The sequence below is a fragment of the Mus pahari genome, chromosome 21 (assembly GCF_900095145.1).
Source record: "Mus pahari chromosome 21, PAHARI_EIJ_v1.1, whole genome shotgun sequence".
In the NCBI taxonomy this organism is placed as follows: domain Eukaryota; kingdom Metazoa; phylum Chordata; class Mammalia; order Rodentia; family Muridae; genus Mus; species Mus pahari.
In genome coordinates, this window is record NC_034610.1 from 53136814 (window position 1) to 53155998 (window position 19185).

General features: G+C 40.4%; 1 protein-coding gene across 5 annotated transcripts in view; it reads right to left on the bottom strand.

The window, feature by feature from the left end:
• Positions 1 to 19185, bottom strand: part of Ncoa7 (nuclear receptor coactivator 7) — a 154567-nt gene that overhangs the window by 112773 nt on the left and 22609 nt on the right. For 2 of the 5 annotated variants that reach the window (XM_029532872.1, XM_029532871.1), the window contains exons 1-2: positions 17084 to 17245; positions 12185 to 12310 (exon numbers count right to left, since the gene is read on the bottom strand). The exons of 1 other annotated variant lie outside the window; for it this stretch is intronic. In XM_029532872.1, coding sequence (XP_029388732.1) covers positions 12185 to 12246 — 62 coding nt within the window. In that variant the 5' untranslated portion in view covers positions 12247 to 12310; positions 17084 to 17245. Of the gene's footprint in view, positions 1 to 12184; positions 12311 to 17083; positions 17246 to 19185 lie in introns of those variants that run through there. 2 more of the 5 variants (XM_021221000.2, XM_029532869.1) reach the window with 1 other exon arrangement.

Below are 19185 nucleotides of genomic sequence, written 5' to 3' on the forward strand. Positions count from 1 at the left end.
TTTTTTTTTTTTTTGGTTTTTCGAGACAGGGTTTCTCTGTATAGCTCTAGCTGTCCTGGAACTCACTTTGTAGACCAGGCTGGCCTCGAAATCAGAATCCGCCTGCCTCTGCCTCCTGAGTGCTGGGATTAAAGGCGTGCGCCACCACGCCCGGCTATAGTATTGTTCTTAAGATCATGTATTTTAAAGTTTTTTTTTAGAAATTTTTAAAAATGTGTATACATGATTTTGCTCCATGTAGGTATTTCGAGATGTGTGTACCAAGTACCTGCTGTGTTCCAAAGGTGTTGGATCACCTGGAACTGGAGTTATGGATGGTTATGAACCACCATGAGGGTGCTGTAAACTGAATCCAGCCCTCTGCAAGAGCCACCGCACAAGCCCAGGCCTTCTCAGTCCTCTGAACAACCTCATGGAGGACATAGTACTATTACATCTACCGTAGAGACATTAAAGGAAAAAAAGCAACAACAACACCACCTATGCCTGGGATCCATGGCTACTAAGTAGCTCCACAGACTAGAACCTTCTACCTTAGAGACATTAAAGGAAAAAAAGCAACAACAACAACACCTATGCCTGGGATCCATGGCTACTAAGTAGCTCCACAGACTAGAACCTATAGGAGGCCCCAAAGCATAAGTGGCCTGAGCTCCATGACAAGCGTTTGGTAGAGGGTTGTTAGGTTAATTCCCTGATCTTCTAAGATGTGGAGCATCCAGACTCACCTGGGATTTCAGGCTAAATACACACGTTGTTAACCCTTAGCTAACCTTAATATAGAGCCACGACGCTGCAGTGTGGGAAAACATTCTTAGAAGGTACAAATGTTCATACCCATTAGATAAATAATTTCAAAGACTCCAAGGTATAAAGCAAACTCATTCCCAAGATTCTAACCAAAGGGCCTTCTAAAACCATGTAAAAATTTTGAAGCATGGTACATTATAAAAGTGATTGAGCATTTGTGTGTGTGTATATACTTAAAACATGTATAAGAAAATTTTTACAAACTATTTTGACACTATATAATAAAGTACTATTTCTACTTCATCCAGGTTACCCTTATCTAAACCATTATATCCTAATCTGTTAATATGGTTAAATAAGAAGTAAGCTGAATAGGCATGTCCCTAAAGCAGATGTATAATGACCAACTCTATTATAAAAATGGGTCTCTTCAGATGACTCAACACGTGAAGGCACCTACCATCAGGCGGGATGACAACCACAGTGGCTCATATCATCAAACATGGTGCAAGGAAATAAAGGTAAGGCAAGCAACACGCAAGTACAAATGTCCAGCATCACTAAGCATGAAATTTAAAAATTAAAATGTAATTAAAAAAAAAAACACAACGAGATAGCACGCAATCACACTGTGAATGAGTGGGGAGAATGGAAGACAGAAAATTCACACACACCGTTGGTAGGACTGAAGCGTTATACAGCCACTATGGGACTCAGCACAGAAGCCTTGCAAAAGCCTAGGTCCAGCCCAAACCAAGCAGTACAGCGCTCCTATAATCCTGGCATTTGGGAATCGGAGACAGAACGATTGGAAGTTCAAGTTGATCCTCAACTCTCCAGGCTTCAAGGCAGCCTAGGCTCCAAGAGAACCAGTCAAGTGGATAATAGAGGCGATTTTGAATACAAAGAAATGAATACAATAAATGTTTGTGGCTATAAGCATGTCAGTTACTCTGATCTGATCATCATATATTATATGCACGCATTGAAATGTTACCCTATACCTCATACATATATATAATTATGTGTCAATTAAAGATTTTTAACTGCTGCTTCCAGCCACTGAATTGAACTCGAGAGCTACCTCTCCCTGGTGGGTTGTAACCTACAACTTGAAAAGCAAAATGGTACTTGGGATTCAATCAAATTGCTCAACCTGCTCCTTAAAGGGAAGCAAAGCACATGATTCTAACTGCTAACGGCTAAGTATTCACAAGCTCCTTTTTAATCACTAGGAAAAAAAGTTAATGATTTCCAGGAAACATTAGCAGGTCAAACTTGACTGTAGATGTTTTTCCCAGAAATGAACAGTAGTAATTTGTAAATATTCCCTTAGGAGCTGCCTGGTCTGATAGGAAAAAAATAAAGATGTAAACAGAAGCACTGTGCACACAAACGTTTGATTAGTGAGCCAAAGAAAGCAATACTGATGAAATATTCTTGATAGTTTTAAGATTTATAAAGTCACTGAGTACGGCAAATCTTACGGTGATAAAAAGTAAGGCTCACTATCCACTTGTAGTCCATTTAAGATGAAGTTTAACATATTCTGTCTTTCACGTGGTCACTTAATACTTAACAGTGGTTATGTGCCAAAGACTACGTTAGCTCATGGAAGGAGTACTAAACCATTAAGAGTCTTCTCCTGCCAGGGGGCATTTTGAGGGGAGATGGACTATAAACTATAAACAATTCAGAACTATGCAGAATGTATTTCAGACCTCATAGGCAGAGCTGTGGGTCACTCCAAGCATGCTATCCAACAGGCAACCTGAGCAATAGATTCATCTCACGCACTTGAGCTACGCATAAGATCAACATGCACATAAAGCAAGTGTTTGCAAAGGCACTGTGTAAAGTACTAGTAAATGTTCACACACACCATTATCTTGTGGGAACAGCAAGCACAGTGAAGCTGACAGAGTAAAATCAACTAGCAAGAAATCTAAACTTAACAGTGACCACCTTCTTAAAATTGTGTCATTTGCTTTTCAAGTATGAATTCAGTGGAAGCCTGTGATCTGAAGGAGGATAGAGGGATCTGAGTCCAACTGGTGATCAGTTTCTCCTAAAACGTCAAACGGACAGTCAAATGATGGCCAGCAGGGTAAGACAGTTCACAGACTTCAGTTTAAAAGGGCAACAGTTCACATGGCACCACTCTGCCCCAATGATGGGCTTGTTCTAGGATCAGATAATGCTCTGAGCATGTGCGGGGGAAGAGCATGCCCCCTTGTCCTCATCCAATCTGGCAGCACAGCCAGTCAGAACTTGTGTCAGGTATATTTCTGTGTTCATGTCTATTATGAGAAACCAGTCACTTTGAAGATGACTGAATTCAAAACCCTGTCACAGAGGTGAAATATGCAGACTGCGTTTCTTATCATCGTGGTTGGTTAATATGCTAATAGTAACAATATTACAGGTGGATTTACTTGGTTAAACACAGTGGAGGATATCTTCAGAGTACAAACAAAATACTTTCCAAAGGTCTTTTATAAAGAACTTGAAATTCTAGAAGCTAGAGTGAATTTTTTTTCCATTATAATTTACAATGGATAAAGTTAGTTTTAAGCTGCCAGGATTCCCCATGGATGTCTGTTCCACCCACAGTATGAGGAACAGCAAGTCACATAGCCTGAATTAACCTACAAAAGAACTCTTCAAACTTTTCCTACATATAACATTATTCTTTTTATCTGAGAAACTTGTACGTGACCCTAAATGCATAGGTATTATAAAGCATAAATACAGAGTAAACATTTACTGATAATAAGTCATCAATTCACTTTAAAACAATTTTGGTATTTGTATAATTTTTTCATTTATTAAAGAGGAAGGCAATGTTGTATATTAATGAGATAAATGAATTTGTTTATTTTTATACAAATAAATAACTCTTCACTAGTAATTGGACATTTACCATTACCAATATTCTTCAGAAAAGACTCACATTTTAATTTTATAATTGTCAAGGCTGAGAATGTCACTCCATAAATACACAGCACAAAGGACACAGGTATGTTTAAGACAATCGCAGAAACTCTTATATTGTACATTCTGTCCTAGTCCCAAGCTTAGATCCATATAATGTTTTTAAGTTAAACTCAGCTCAGCAATTCAAACTGCAATTTAAAAACAATCAAGCATTATGGTTTGGAGTGATGACTCCGTGGTTAAGAACATATATCATTTTCGCAGAAGACCTGAGTTCAATTCCTAGTACCCACATCTGGAAGCTTATAACTGCCTATAACTCTACCTCCAGGGGACATCTGTCCTCTTCATTCATATGGAGCATATACATATATATATATTAGTAGTCATAATAATAATAATAATACTTTTAAAAAACAAGCATTATAACACAGTATAATCTAGACATACTAACTTGATACTTAGATGCTAAGGAATAAGAGTAGGGAAATTCTGTAGTCTTTGTTTTCTACAATTAAACTGTGTTTCTACAAAAGCAGAGTACCTGTATATACAGTAAACACGCTGCAGTTCACAGCATACTGTAGTCTCAAATAGGAGCTGAGGTATTTTAGGCAACATTGCCCGGCACTGAGTGGCACCACAGTATACACCCATGGGCTATGTGTTTGGATCCAAGGCTACAGGGAAACTATGTAACAGAGCAGGTTCGGCCACTTAAAACTCCCCAGAACTCATTTTAAGTTTGATTTACAGCTACACTTTGCTCACTCTAAGTCAAGGAACCTTTTCTTGGTGCTAAGTTTTTCAAGACCCTCACATTCATTAATGGGGGGGGGGTGTGCCTACAGTTTAAGAAGCTGTGTTTTGCAAGATGCTTTTAGCCAAAAGGTGCCATGTGGTTTTGAGCAGGGTTGTGAAGGAAAAGCTCTAGATGGGAACAGACAATAGAGGGCTGAGATGTTGCTTCTTTGCCAACCTGATATCAACATCTTTAGGTCCCCAATTTATGTAAGAGCCAAATCCCATTCAGGAATGAAGATCTGTATTTATCAGATGTTTGTATATATCAGATTATATGGATCCATTTTCACAAGTCTTTTTTACATAAAGGCATGGAGTAAGACAGTAATAGTTACACTGAATCCTGGAAAAAGATGGTGATCACAGAGAAAGGTAACCGGTCCGGGCCTCCAGCTACCTCAGCATCTTCCAGGTAGTGCAGAGAGGCTGCAACTCAGGCATGCCTCCCTAATGCATGACAGTGACTTTGATTACTAGTCACTGACTGTAAAGTACCCTGGGGTTAAGCCAGTAGTGTATCATTAATACTTTTGCCTCATGGGCATAGGGCCCAACCATTAAATACATGTGAAACTCAGATTTCTCAAGGCTCTTTGAGCTATATAATTCTACTTTATAATTTTCTACCTAACTGTACTACCTAAGTGTCTCTGGGAAGCTCGTGATTCTAATTTGGTTTATTATATAACAGTTCCCTCCCTGATCTCAACAACAGAAGCAGCTCACCAGATGAGACCAGCCTGTGGGGGTGAGGGCCGGCTGAGGATCAAAGTGCAGGCAGCCATCGGAGGAAGGCCTGGAATTAGCTCTCTAAGCATTTGTTCAGTGCACCAGACAATCTTCCTCTCTACACAGCTCTCTTGGTTTCTCTCTACTGGGATGGGAAAATTTACCACGAATCTTTAAGAAAGAAGTGAATGTATATTATGTATATTTGTTTCTTTGTTTTCAAGATAGAGTCTCACTATGTACCTGTATGTATGTGGCCATCCTGGAACTCACTATGTAGACCAGGCTGACCTCAAACTCACAGAGATCCATTTGCCTCTGCCTCCTGAGTGCTGGGATTAAAGGGGTGTTACCACTATGCCTGACTGAAGAGATGGATCTGTGGTTATAAGAAATGATGATGCAATAAAAAATTTTACAGTGTATTATTTGTGTTTAGCAACTGGAGAAATGTAAAGGGCGTTACAAGGACTTGTTCAGGGCTGTTTACCGAAGTGACTGCCACACATCAGTAACTGGGAGGCTCAGGACTGCAAAGGCTGGGTCGGAGGTTGCAGTGGGAGTGCAGCTTTAGTTATCAGGATTAGGAATGGGCGCTCAAGTGTGCTCTGTACTCTGCATCCTCTGTCATTGCAGCTGCTGACAGAGGGGGTTGGGATGATAGTGCCGGACCTGAGAGCGGCAGGTAAGAGAAGAGAGTGGGTGGGAGGGACAGTTCTGCTTTTCCTGAGAAGCAAAGAGGAGGCGGGGAGCTAGCAAGTCTAGGGAAGGCAGACTGTCCTGTAGAGCTTAGTCACTCAGGGTCTATTTGCCAGGCCTCCCAAACCTTGTAGAGGTAAAAAATAACCTCTTGTAACCCTCCTGTAGTCTTCCCACAACCCTCCCAGAGTCCTCCTGGAACCTTCCAGAAAGTCCAGGAACCTCCCAGAAAATACCACTTGGTTTAATGTCATCAAGTAACCCTTGATCCTGAAACATATTTTCAAACAATATATATATTTAAAAAACCACTTTTCCACTTTTTATTTTTCTGAGTATGGGTATGGGCAGGTGCACGTCTCAGCACTTGTCAGGAGGTAAGAGAACAAACTCTGGGAGGTATGCAGTCTCTCCTATCATGGTCCTCAGGGATGAAACTCAGGCCATTAGTCCTGACAAAACATTTAAAGATGGGTTTGAGGTATAGTTTAGTAGTAGTGTGTATGTTTAGAATACTGGAGACCCTGGGAACAATCCTTAATAACACACATACATACATATACATACATACATACATACATACATATACATACACACACATGCACATGTAACACACATATCACACAAACACGCTACAGACATACAACACAATGCACACATATAGACAAACATACCACACACTACACACAACACATATATACACACATGCAGCACACACAAACACAAAACATTCACACTCACATACCACACACATTACACACACATACACACACATACACACACACAAACACCACACACACACACACACACAGAGAGAGAGAGACATGCACAGACATACATGTACACACATATACACAGGAACAAACATGAAACAGGAACAAAAATTAAAATCAAAGGGTGCAAACAATATCAAATAAACATGGGTGCAGGGGAGTCCATTTGGTGCAAAAGTAAGAAATACCCACATTTTAACAATGGAAAGGTAGGCAAGCAGGATCACCATACTTAAGTATCATCCCAGAGAACAGCAGAACAAGGAACAAACTTATTTAATAATTTTATTCTTCGTTTGGTGAGATTTGTTTATTTCTGTTATTGGTGTTTTGAGGTTATTTTTTCTTTTTGTATTTCCTTCCTTCCTTCCTTCCTTCCTTCCTTCCTTCCTTCCTTCCTTCCTTCCTTCCTTTATGAGACTGGGTCTCATTGCATTCACCTTGTCTGGCTAGGGAATCGCTATATAGACAGACTGTTCTGAAACACATAGGAACCCTGCTGACCCTGCATCCTGAGTGTGGGATTACAGGTGTGCACAGCCACGCCTAGGCTTTCATTTACTTTTTCAAGACTTGTTAAGAATCAAGGGGCAGAGAAGACCTTGGGAGCGAACTGCTCAGCCAGTCCCACAATACCCAGAGGAAGAACCACTCCCAGGCGCTCTGACGCACCCAGGTCCACAGGATTCCAGGATCCCAGGATGCCAGGAGCTTGGTCACACCAGGATCTCAGGGTCCCAAAGACAGCTTGACTCCCAGGAGCTCTGACACATTGAGGATCTCAGGATCACAGAATCTCAGAATCACAGGTCACAGAGAGAGCTGGACTCTGAGGAGTTCTGACACAACCAGGATCACAGGAAGGACAGGATCCAATCAAATATAGCTAGAGCAGGTAGCACTAGAGATAATCAAATGGAGGGAGGCAAGTATAAGAACATAAGCAACAGAAATCAGTGTTACTTGGCATCATCAGAACCCAATTCTCCCACCATAGTAAGTCCTGGATATACCATCACACCAAATAAGCAAAATTTAGATCTAAAATCACTACTCATGATGGTGATAGAAGATTTTTTTTTTTTTTTTTTTTTTGTTTTTCAAGACAGGGTTTCTCTGTGTAGCCCTGGCTGTCCTGGAACTCACTCTGTAGACCAGGCTGGCCTCGAACTCAGAAATTCGCCTGCCTCTGCCTCCCGAGTGCTGGGATTAAAGGCGTGCGCCACCACGCCCGGCAAGTGATAGAAGATTTTAAGAAGGACATAAATAAAGAAATACAGGAGAACACAGGTAAACAGCTAGAAGCCCTTAAAGAGGCAACACAAAAATCCCTTAAAAAGTTACAGGAAGACACATTCAAACAGGCGAAGGAAATGAACAAAACCATCCAAGATCTAAAAATGGAAATAGAAACAATAAAGAAATCACAAGGAGACAACCCTGGAGATAGAAAACCTAGGAAAGAGGTCAGGAATCATAGATGCAAGAATCACCCGCAGAATACAAGAGATAGAAGAGAGAACCTCAGGTGCAGAAGATACCATAGAAAACATTGACACAACAGTCAAAGAAAATGCAAAATGCAGAAAGCTCCTACCTAACCCAAAACATCCAGGAAATCCAGGACACAATGAGAAGACCAAACCTAAGGATAATAGGTATAGAAGAAAGTGAAGATTCCCAACTCAAAGGACCAGTAAATATCTTCAACAAAAAAGGCTTTTTAGAATTTAATAAAAGTGAAGCCCTGTGATAACATAGCACACAGGAAACCCAATGACTATTCACTAACTGGTAAGAGGTTTGAAAGGAGTTTGGGCCCTCAGATGCATACAGGGGTGGTGAGTAGCGCAAGACAGACCTTGCCTTTCCTCTGCTCTGAGCACAAGAGGAGCTTTAAGGAAATTGACTTTAATTGTAATTGACTTAAAGAACGACTGGGATTGCATCAATCTGGCCTTGCCCTTGGCCTGACTTTGTGTTTCTCCAGAGATTACTTGGACTTGCTTGGACTGCCCTTGAGTACACTGCCCCAGAAAAATTTGCCTGTGTGGCCAGAAACTGGCTCTCAAGTAAGTTCCATTGGGCAATTCCTCCTTACAATAATTCCAGTTTCATCAGGAAGCATTTGGAAAGATTTAGACTCGGGGGTGGGGGAGCCCCTTTTCTTTCTTCTTTTTCTTTCTTTCTTTCTTTCTTTCTTTCTTTCTTTCTTTCTTTCTTTCTTTCTTTCTTTCTTTCTTTCTTTTCTGGGGGGTTTGTTTTAAATTTTGCAGGGTCACCATTTCTGGCTTTCATTATATAGCTAGACTACAAGGTGACCTCTTTCTCTCTCCCCTCCCTTCCTTCTTCCTTTCCTTTTTCTCTCTTCATCTTTTCTCTTTCTCTCTCCCTCTTCTTTTTCTCTTTTCCTCCTCCTTTCTCTTTTGTCTCTCCCAATTCTCCTCCTCTCTCTGTATCTCTGTCTTTTCCTGTATCTCTGTCTGTCTCTCTCCCTTGCCCATTGCTCTCTACATTTCCTTGCGCCAAATCTGTTAATTTGTCTTAAGGTCCCACTGATGTTCCACCTTGACGTACCCGGGAAACTGCTGACATCACACAAAAGCACTTCCAGCATGCTTTGCCTCTGACTGTCTTTCAGAAGAGGACAAGGTACACATCACAAATTAGTGGATGCTTATGGGCTGAAAAGCTTTTTCCCTGTGTGGGTCTGTATGCTTTTAAGGGGCTCCCTTCACAGTTACAGGACACAAGGTAACATGGAGCAGGTTGTTCATCATCCAACAGGTTAGTATTGGGATGTAGAGATCCCTTTGTAGCCAGACTAGGAAAGCACTTTTAGAACTAGCTGTCTGCACAGGGCACCAGTAGAGAGAAGGGAAAAAGAAGAGTCAAGAACCCAAGAACTTTGGCTTGGATTCTATATCTCATACAAAATTCAGTTCAGAATGTAATAAACCCTTAAATATAAAACAAAATGTTATTTTAAAACATTTAGAAAATAAAGCAGAAATGAGTATCTTTTTTAAAGATTTATTTATTTATTATATGTAAGTACACTGTAGCTGACTTCAGACACTCCAGAAGAGGGCATCAGATCTTGTTACGGATGGTTGTGAGCCACCATATTGTTGCTGGGATTTGAACTTGGGACCTTTGGAAGAGCAGTTGGTGCTCTTACCCGCGGAGCCATCTCACCAGCCCCCAGAAATGAATATCTTTAGAATCTAGGACAGGGACAGAAATGTCACCCTTGACACCTAAAGCACAATTCACAAAAGCAGAAGCTGATAAACTGAACCAGAACAAAATTTAAAACTTTTGCTCTACTAAAAGGAAAACAAAGCAAAACAAACAAACAAACAAAAAACAAACAGAAAAAAGAAAAACCCAAACTACTGGCTGTACCAGAATATTTTCAAATTGTCCATCCCATAAAAGATCATACATAAAACGTGTAACAAGCCCCCAAATTCAACAGTAAAAGCCAGGATATTCAATTAAAAAATGGGAAAAAGCCATGCACTTAAATTTCACTGAAGATCCAGGGGTGTCAGTGTACTTATGAACAGCCACTCGTATATATACATAATGTTCATCAGACATTAATTAAAACTGCAGTGACCTCTTACTGCATGCATACTGAAATGGCTAAAGTAAGTGCTGACACCATCAAATGCTAGTGACAGTGCAAACAGGACCACTCTTACATGGTTGGTGGGAATGTCGTGTGATACAACCATTCATTCTGGAAAGACTGGCAGTTTCTTATAAGGTAAGATGTTAAGTTATTACTGACCCGAGAACTGGGTATTTAACCTAGAGAAATAAAAACTTGTGTTCACACAACATTTGCAAACTGGTGGTAATAAGAAGCTTTGTTTATAAACAGCCCAAACCAGGGGGAAAAATGTTCTTCAATGGAAAAACAACTAAAAAGCTAACATCTGTTCATCCATGGAATAAAAAATTATTTAACACAAAGGAATAAACTATTGGCAACCAATATATGTAACAATTTGGATAGATCACAAGTAAATCACAGAGGGGAAAGTAAATCTAATTACCAAAGGTTATATGGTTTATGATTTCATTTATTTTATAGTCTTGGATTGAGAAATTGAGTCTAAGAATCCACTAAAGAGTCAAAAAGGTGTCAGGGAGAGTGGGGGAAATGAGAACAGTTACAACAGAGTAGTACACAGTATCCGTTTTATGAAGACACCAGTAGAGGTTAACTGTGATACTCCTCAAATAAATCTACTCACAAGACACGTAACTAAATATGCACATGCATGTAACTAAATATGCAGACCCCCCCCCCACACACACACGTGAGGCGGCATCACACATCAATGTCCATTTCCTAGATATGAAACATGTAAGGGGGAAGTAACTGAAGGATACTTGACTTCTCTACTATTACAAACATCTACAAGGCAATAGCCAGTTATGTCAAAACAAAGAGTTAAGACAGTCCTTATGCTGAACGTACTATTTTTCTAATGGCTCATCTATCACATGGTTGATTTCTTCCTTCCCCTATTTTGTTATTATAGTCCTAAGAGCAGGAAATACTCTGCTACAGTAAATACTTCAATTCTTCCTTTCCTAAGAGCCCAATTTGTGATTTATTATTCTGAATGGGGCGGGTCCTTTGGAGACAGCCTGTGTTTGAATACTGACTCTGGAGCTGCATCAAGTACATGAAACATTGTCTGAGTCTTATATGCCTTGTTTGTAAAATGAAGATAAAATAACCCATGTCCAGGGCTTATATTGAAGTTGTACAGCTAAGGCACTCATGCACTGTAAGTCATCAATCTATTGCTTGTATCCCATTAAAAATCTAAAACACAACTTAATTTCTGGATAAATATATTGACCAAATAATCCTTTAGTTTTAGTTCCAAGGTTAGCATTTTAGTAAACAGGAAGTGCATCTTTACAAGCATAGATTGAGGGTTGGGGATTGAACAAGGCTAAATTCAGCTCTTAGGCGTACTAAGCCCATAATAATGATTACTTGAAACCTAGGATGGCTCTGAGGCCAACAGCATTATCGATCACTTAATTATGAGTAGTGGCAGCCAAACAGTTCGAGCCTGTGACAAGCCAGACATGCAGACTCTAGTGAAACTGCCTCATCTAGTCCATCTATAAAAGGCATGCTTCTTAGTAGTGATTCTCCACAAAGATTTCACAGTAGTGCTCAGCCAACTGAGTTCCTGACCAGCAGGAGCTGAGAACCCAGAGTTAAAACAAAAGTCCAAGCTTCTTGCAAGTCAGCACCAGCCTGCTGTGCTCTCTGAGACATGCAGTCCCAGAGAACCATCAAAAGTAGGAAAGAGGTCATTTACAAAGGACGAAGTGGAGGACACTGAACAATCACACAGAACACAGGGGGCCAAGTAGTTCTCCAGGTCCAAGTCCTCGCCTTTGCTAGTCTTTTAAAGCACTGCACTGATAAATATTGGAAAATAAATGCTTACCTAGCAAAATAACTCTGTTTCCGTTCCTTCTGTTCCTTCTTCTCTTCCTTAGTATCCATCATACACAGCTAAAAGTGCAAAGTATTTGGAAACGTCTTCTTTAATCAGTGAGTCATATCCCTGCAACTAAAAAAAATAATAATAATAAAATAAATAAAAAAATAAATAAAATAAAGCAACTATCAGTTGAGACGTTTATAATGGCTAGTAATATGCAGAATAAAGCAGAGTGACATGGTTCAGAACAAATGAAGGATAAACTTTAACCAGGAAAGAGTCACATGAGTAAAGTACAAAATGTGAGTGGGTTGGGACTCAGGCAAGCCACAGCACTACAGTTAGAATGCTAAGCCACAAAGCAGACTAGGGGTGGGAAACCAAACCAGAATGCTTTCTTCATAATCAACAGTAATATCAAAACAAAAACTTCACTGGCTAGAAGACTGGGCTAGTGCTACGGATTCTGCTTTTATAATTTTATTTTTAAAATATCATACATGCAAACTCTACTTCCCCACAATTCACTATGAATAATTCTCATGGGTAGTATGAAGATGGCTTACTAGGGTGTTTTATAGAAAGATGCTTTGTTCAAAAGTAAACATAACTTTGACATTCTCTTTTACCTTCAGTAACTTACATCGCACTTGAGCAACCGTGGAAACGAAAGCCCAGAGCAAACTACTCTGAAAGCTGTGCCTTTCGGCACTTGCTCAGCCTCTCTGTAGCCAGATACCCTCAACTACCCATGCTGTGGTAGCTTAAACCAATAACAAAAGCTTGTTTATGGAGCAATCTTCCCTAAATACCACTTTCATCATGCTAGTCCTCTGCTCAAAACTCTCCAAGTCCACTTACCACCAGCTTCCGCAAGTTCAGTGACTGACAATGCTTTTGCATTCACACAATACTGAGTATGCTCATCGATCAAATTTAAATGTCAAGAAAGCAAAGTACGTTTACAAAACAGACTGGTCTCTGTCTTTATCTTAATTCAGGACAGTTTCATACACAACATACATTATAGGAAAGGCACTATTATTTTGGAGTCCAAGCTAACTGAGGCATTAGATTTGTTCTAATGGGACCATATGTGAGGCAGACACAGAACTGCAACATTATGAGAATCTATTGTTTCAGAAGGGACATGGGTCCACAGGAGACTACAGAAAGAACACTCAAAATTAGCATTCTAAAATGTACATAGCTCAAAATGTGTCCAGTTGGACATGATAAAAATGCAATTTTTGTCAATTAAATGCCTTAATGTTTTAAACTTACTTTTAATTACATGTATGTGTCTCTGTATGAATACATACATGCACACAAGTGCAGATACAGAGGTCAGAGACCTCAGATCCCCTGGAGCTGGAATTCCAGGCAGTTGTGAGCTGCCTTCTGTGCATGCTGGGAATCAAACTCAGTTTTCTTCAAGAAGAGTATGTGCTCATAACTGCTGAATCATCATCTCTGTGACAACCCTCCTTCCCCCAAAGCAGTCAACATTAAAAAAACAACAAACCACTCAGCCTTACTTAGACATCTGACACCTTCATTTCACACACTAAGGATGTGAGTGTTACTTCGGGCTTCCCAAGACAGCTACAGTGATTCTGCTTGAACCCAAGCAAGAGAGGAGCTGCCTGCTGCCCAGCGCCAGTGTGCAGCACAGCAGTGTGAGGCTGAAGAGAAAGGCATGGGAAGGATACAATTCATGGAAGAAAGATCTTGTTTCTCATGCTAAAGACCCACCCATCATCCCTGCTAGGCCTCCTGCACTTCCTACTCTTTGAAGCTGTTGCAAGCCAGCTCTAAGTGAATGAACCCCAAGGACTTTTATTTACAGCAGCTATGCCATAAACAAATACTCCAATGGCTACTCATGAGAACACCGATTTTCTCATCCATGATGTGAATGAAAGGAAGTCATAGGTATGATTCTTTCTCTGGTCAATGTGGAAGAATCATGATCTGACAGTGACCTCAATGAAGACAGTAGAGTTCTCAGAGCTTAGTGTTAAATTTGGTTAAAGAGAACAAGGCTGAAAGCTAGGCAACAGCACTTAGTACAGGAAGGGGAATGAATCTTAAAGAGGCACTTAAGAGGCAGGCAAATTGAGATGTGGCGGATTATTCAATATAGATGGTGCAGGAGAGGGAGGAATGGAGGCCGCCATGTTTCTGCTTCCGGGACCAGGAGGACTGTGACAATAGAGCTACCATTCTACGGACAGGAAGAGGGCACCCTATGTGGGAGGTGGTGTGGTGTATGTAGGGCTTCTAAGGGCCTGTAGGTGGTCAACTGGGGACACTTTCCAGTCTTTTGGTGCACTTGGTTACAATGAAGGCACAGAGTAAAAGCTAGAGGGAAAAGATTAAGAAATTTGCAGCATGTGGTTGTCATTAAGACAAAATAAATAAAAAGGAAAAAAAAACCCCAATACTATGACATCACCCTGGAAGCTTGGCACAAGCTGTGACATCAAAAAAATAAAAATACAAAATTAATCCCATGGGGGAAACAAACAGGAGCAACTTGCCAATGGATCAAATGGATCATAATAGCAACTTTGAGCTGTCAAAAAATAACCCTCAGGATCTAGCACAGAAACAGTAACATAACAAAGCATACAGGGTGGTTAGGGCTCTGATACATAAAGAGAGATGAGGGGCCCCAAGATGGAGGATTATGTAATCAGGAGGATAGAAGTGGGAAAAGGAACCAATCTTGCTGTCATCTACCAAGTCATTTATTGCAGCCTATTATCTTCATTGTTAATCCTCAGAACCACTTCACTCAGAAATCCTGTCTTTAAATGGGTTGGGGATGTGGGGCAGCTGAGATATCAACAAATTTCCCTCACTCAAGAGAATTAAACAGTGATTTAGACCCAGGTTTGTATTCTCCGGTGTCTTGTAATAAACTTTGGAGTCAAAAGTAATGGGAGCTGTCTCGAAAGAGCAAAAAAAAAAAAAAAAAAAATGTAACATGGGATCTACAATGGCCAATGTTTCAAGAAAATACCATGCAGGCAAGACGAGTGTAGCTGGCCTTATCAGCTAGAACTGAGTCCAACGAGCAGTGGGCATGGAGGCCAAACTCCAGTGAGCTGAGGTACTTTATGTTCATCTAAGAATCTGGGTGATATAAGAGAGGAGAAAGGCAGGCGTGAACCTCCAGCTCCAGCCAGCTCTGTCCCACGCTACAGTTTGAATCTGGGCTCTTTCTCAACTCTACCCTTTTCTTCATTCCTTTCCTGGGCTTGAGGTTACCTTGTTTCTCCAGACCAGCACAGGCCTTCTTGTGTGCCCTTTTCTCTCCTCTCCGGGAATGCAAGCCACTTGCTACCTTCTACCTTAGGGCATTGCATCATATGTGTGACAAATCTCTTCCCTTAGCTTCCACAGTCCAAACCAGTGCTTTCAGGCCAAACACCGCCTTGGCTGCCACTGTCTTTGACTTTCCATAAGTATATGGTACTACAATGGGTACCAGTTCAGACAAAAGTTATTTAAGCAAGGGGTCACATTAATCCAGACTTGCTGTTAAGAGCTCAACACAGGGTAAACTTTAAATGTGTTTGGAATATATATTAATATTACATATAATATATAACAAATATATAAATATTATATACATTATATATAATAAAATATTAAATATTATATATAATATATAATAAAATTTTTGATGGTGATATAACTTCCCTCAGAGTCTTGAACTGATTCAAATTCTCGGCTCTCCATCCTGCCTGGGCCAGATGGCCTATTTTAAAGTTCTCTTCCACCAGGCATATGATTTCTGTTTATTAGATTTCTTCTCATGAATAAATATGAAGCCATGACAATCTAATTGGAAAATTTTTTACATTAAAAGCTGAGCCAGCTGCTAATATTTTGACTCCAGAAGAAAAATATTGATAAAAGTAGGCAAGAGAGGGACAAGGAAACAATCCGAAAACTGACGTCTATTTTTCTGGTTACAGCTATAACTAAGTCCATGTCCTACTCTTCCTGACCCCCAATATTCTATTAGGTAAATTAAAATATGCTAATTTTGTTTGGTTTTCAGTCTTTAAATTTTAAAATGATTCTTAAAACAAGATAGATGTACTAATTTCATCTGGAAACACAGCGCCAGATAAAACAGGAAGCGGTCCACACTGGCTGCTGGGAAGGGACCCATAGGGAACACCACACGGCAGCCTTCATGCCCCAGTGAGGAAGCAGAGCCCCTAACTCAGTCTCTAACAGGAATGGCATTTTCCGGGTAAGTGCTTATAATGGGCTTCTTAAAAGCCCTTCATTCATTTAATGTTGACTTTCCTCACATCGATACACTCAGGACAAGAGTCTCCTGCAATTATGGTCTACTGCAGACCTAAAAGTGTTTTCTGAGGGAGCGTGCAAGATAAATCATTCCTCTAAATGTTTCTTTCTTTCTTTGTTTTTTTTTTTTTCTTCAATTTTAAACCAGAATGGCCAATATCAACCTAAATTCAGTTCATTTTTCAATGAAACCCCTCCCCTCCTTAGGGCTACGACCCAAACAAGGTATTTTTATTTACTTATTTGTTTGTTTGTTTGTTTGAATTCTGAGTATAGTGTCCTCTGTGTGAGTCTATAGTATCACCAATATATTCAAGGAGAGAGCTAGTGGGGACTCCCTATTGTATCAAGCCAGTGTGGACTACACTGTGCTATGAGGCTTCTGGGCCCACATATGATACACTGTAGTCCTTGAGCAGGCAGATATAACCAGGCAGGGCCAGTTCCCAAAGCCACTGACTGTTTCCCCAAGGACATGGCTCCTAATACACAGCAAAAATAATGACAGGCACGCACGCTGGGGGCTTAGTGATACTCAATCTGGCCCCTGCAGAACAGACCAAAATGTACCTTTTATGGAGACACTCTCTTCCAGAAAATCACACACAGCAAAACGACAGGTGTTCCTTCTCTCGAAAATCCACATTTAAACAATGGAAGGCTATTCAAAATTCACTATTAACCCAGGTCAGAAATCTGAATGTTTTTCTTAACAAAAAGAAAAACATAGGAAGAAAGACACTGAACCAAATCCAAATGTGTGCCACAAACCTGCAAGAAAACCAAGAGACAATGTCCACATAAACAAATATGTAATCACAAAGAGCAACAGCCACAAAGCAGAGATGAGGTGGTCAGAAAGAGCCAAAGGTTATGCCTGAGGCAAATTAATGAACAAGGAAAGGTTAAGAATCTGTTGAGGGCGTTGTCCCTAGAGAAAATCACCTAAGTGCTGGAACTGTACAGTGAGGATCAATTCTTGTTCACTTTCTCTCCCTTGGAAGCATGAATTAAACAAGAGAGTTCCGGTGTATACTTACTGCATAGTGAGGAAATCCCACCCAAACCACGACATACTATGAATGAAGATCTCTAATTCGAACTGGTTATTTTACAAGTTCTAAGAGGGGGAGATTCATACAAGATCTCTCCAAGACAAAAACCAGGAGTCAGGAGGGATCAACTATGTAAGAAATGCTATAAACCAGGAAATGGGAAGGGGTTTCATTTCAACTAAAGTTAGCAAGAGGATTATGTAAACTGTGCATTAGAGAGCACTGCAAAGATCTCAAGGACAATGTAAGAGATGATTCCCAAATAGGAACCAGTGACCCCTGAGATTCAGCATGTCCTCAAAAAACCACTCACTCAGCAGAAACAGAGTGGATTCCCGTGGAAACATCCACTGTGGACCAAATATCCTATAGAGGGAAGGCAGCCCTTCAGCAGCCTGGAAGCTCAGGAAGGGCTGGAGGCAGTGGCTCATCAAGCATTAAAGATGGAAAATGCATGCTCTGGTGTTGGCAGAAACAAAGGCAAGCAGAGCACAGAGGGAGCCAATGAGTGCCAGGAAGAGGGAGGGTGTCAAGGACAGTCATAGGTGATGTCACTGCTGGGTTATGAAGGAGGAGCAGGAGTCAGCAGGGGAATGCACAAGAAGTTGGCTGGAACGAGGATGCAGAAGTGGATGTCTGAGAACAAGCAGGGCTTGGAGAACCCTGAGCCATCTGCTACGGCTGGAGTGCAGTGTTAGGAGCTGAAGCTTAGGGGAAATTAGTATAGCCAACCACATTGACCTCATTTTCCTATGATTAATGAAAACCCTATCTTAGAGAAATTAGGGATACAAGTGGCATACTTCAACATAATAAAGACTGTTTGCAGAAAGCATCAACTAAAATGGAGATAAACTCAAGGTATTCCCACTAAAATCAGAAACATGATAAGGTTTTCCACTCTCCCCATAACTATTTAATAGAGAACTTGCAGTCATAGTTAGAAAAATAAGACAGCTGATAAAGATCAAGGGGTTATAAATAGAAAGGGGAGAAGTAAAAGTGTATTTATTTGTAGATGAAATGATAGTATTTATAGGTGACCCTAAAAATTCTACCAGAGAACTTCTACAGCTGATAAACACTTTCAGAAAAGTAGCAAGATACAAAGACAGACAGACAGAAAGAAATTAGGGAAAAACACATTTCACAATAGCCTCAAATAATATAAACTATCTCAGGGTGACTCTAACCAAGTAAACGAAAGACTTGTACAATAACAATTTCAAGTCACTGAGAAAAGAAATTGAAGATGTAACAAGATGGAAAGATTTTCCATGCTCATGTACAAAAAGGATTAATATAGTAAAACTGATCATTCTACCAAAAGCAATCTGTAGCTCATACGCAATTCCCATCAAAATTCCAACACAATTCTCCACAGAACCTGGGAAGGCAATTTTCAGGTTCATATGGAGAGAGAGAGAGAGAGAGAGAGAGAGAGAGAGAGAGAGAGAGAGAGAGAGAATGAGAATGAGAATGAATGAATAGCTAAAACATTCCTGGAAAACTAAAGAAAAGATGGAGGTATCACCATCCCTGACCTCAAATTGTACCACAAGCTGTAGTGGTGGTGGTGGTGGTGGTGGTGGTGGTGGTAGTGGTGGTGGTGGTGGT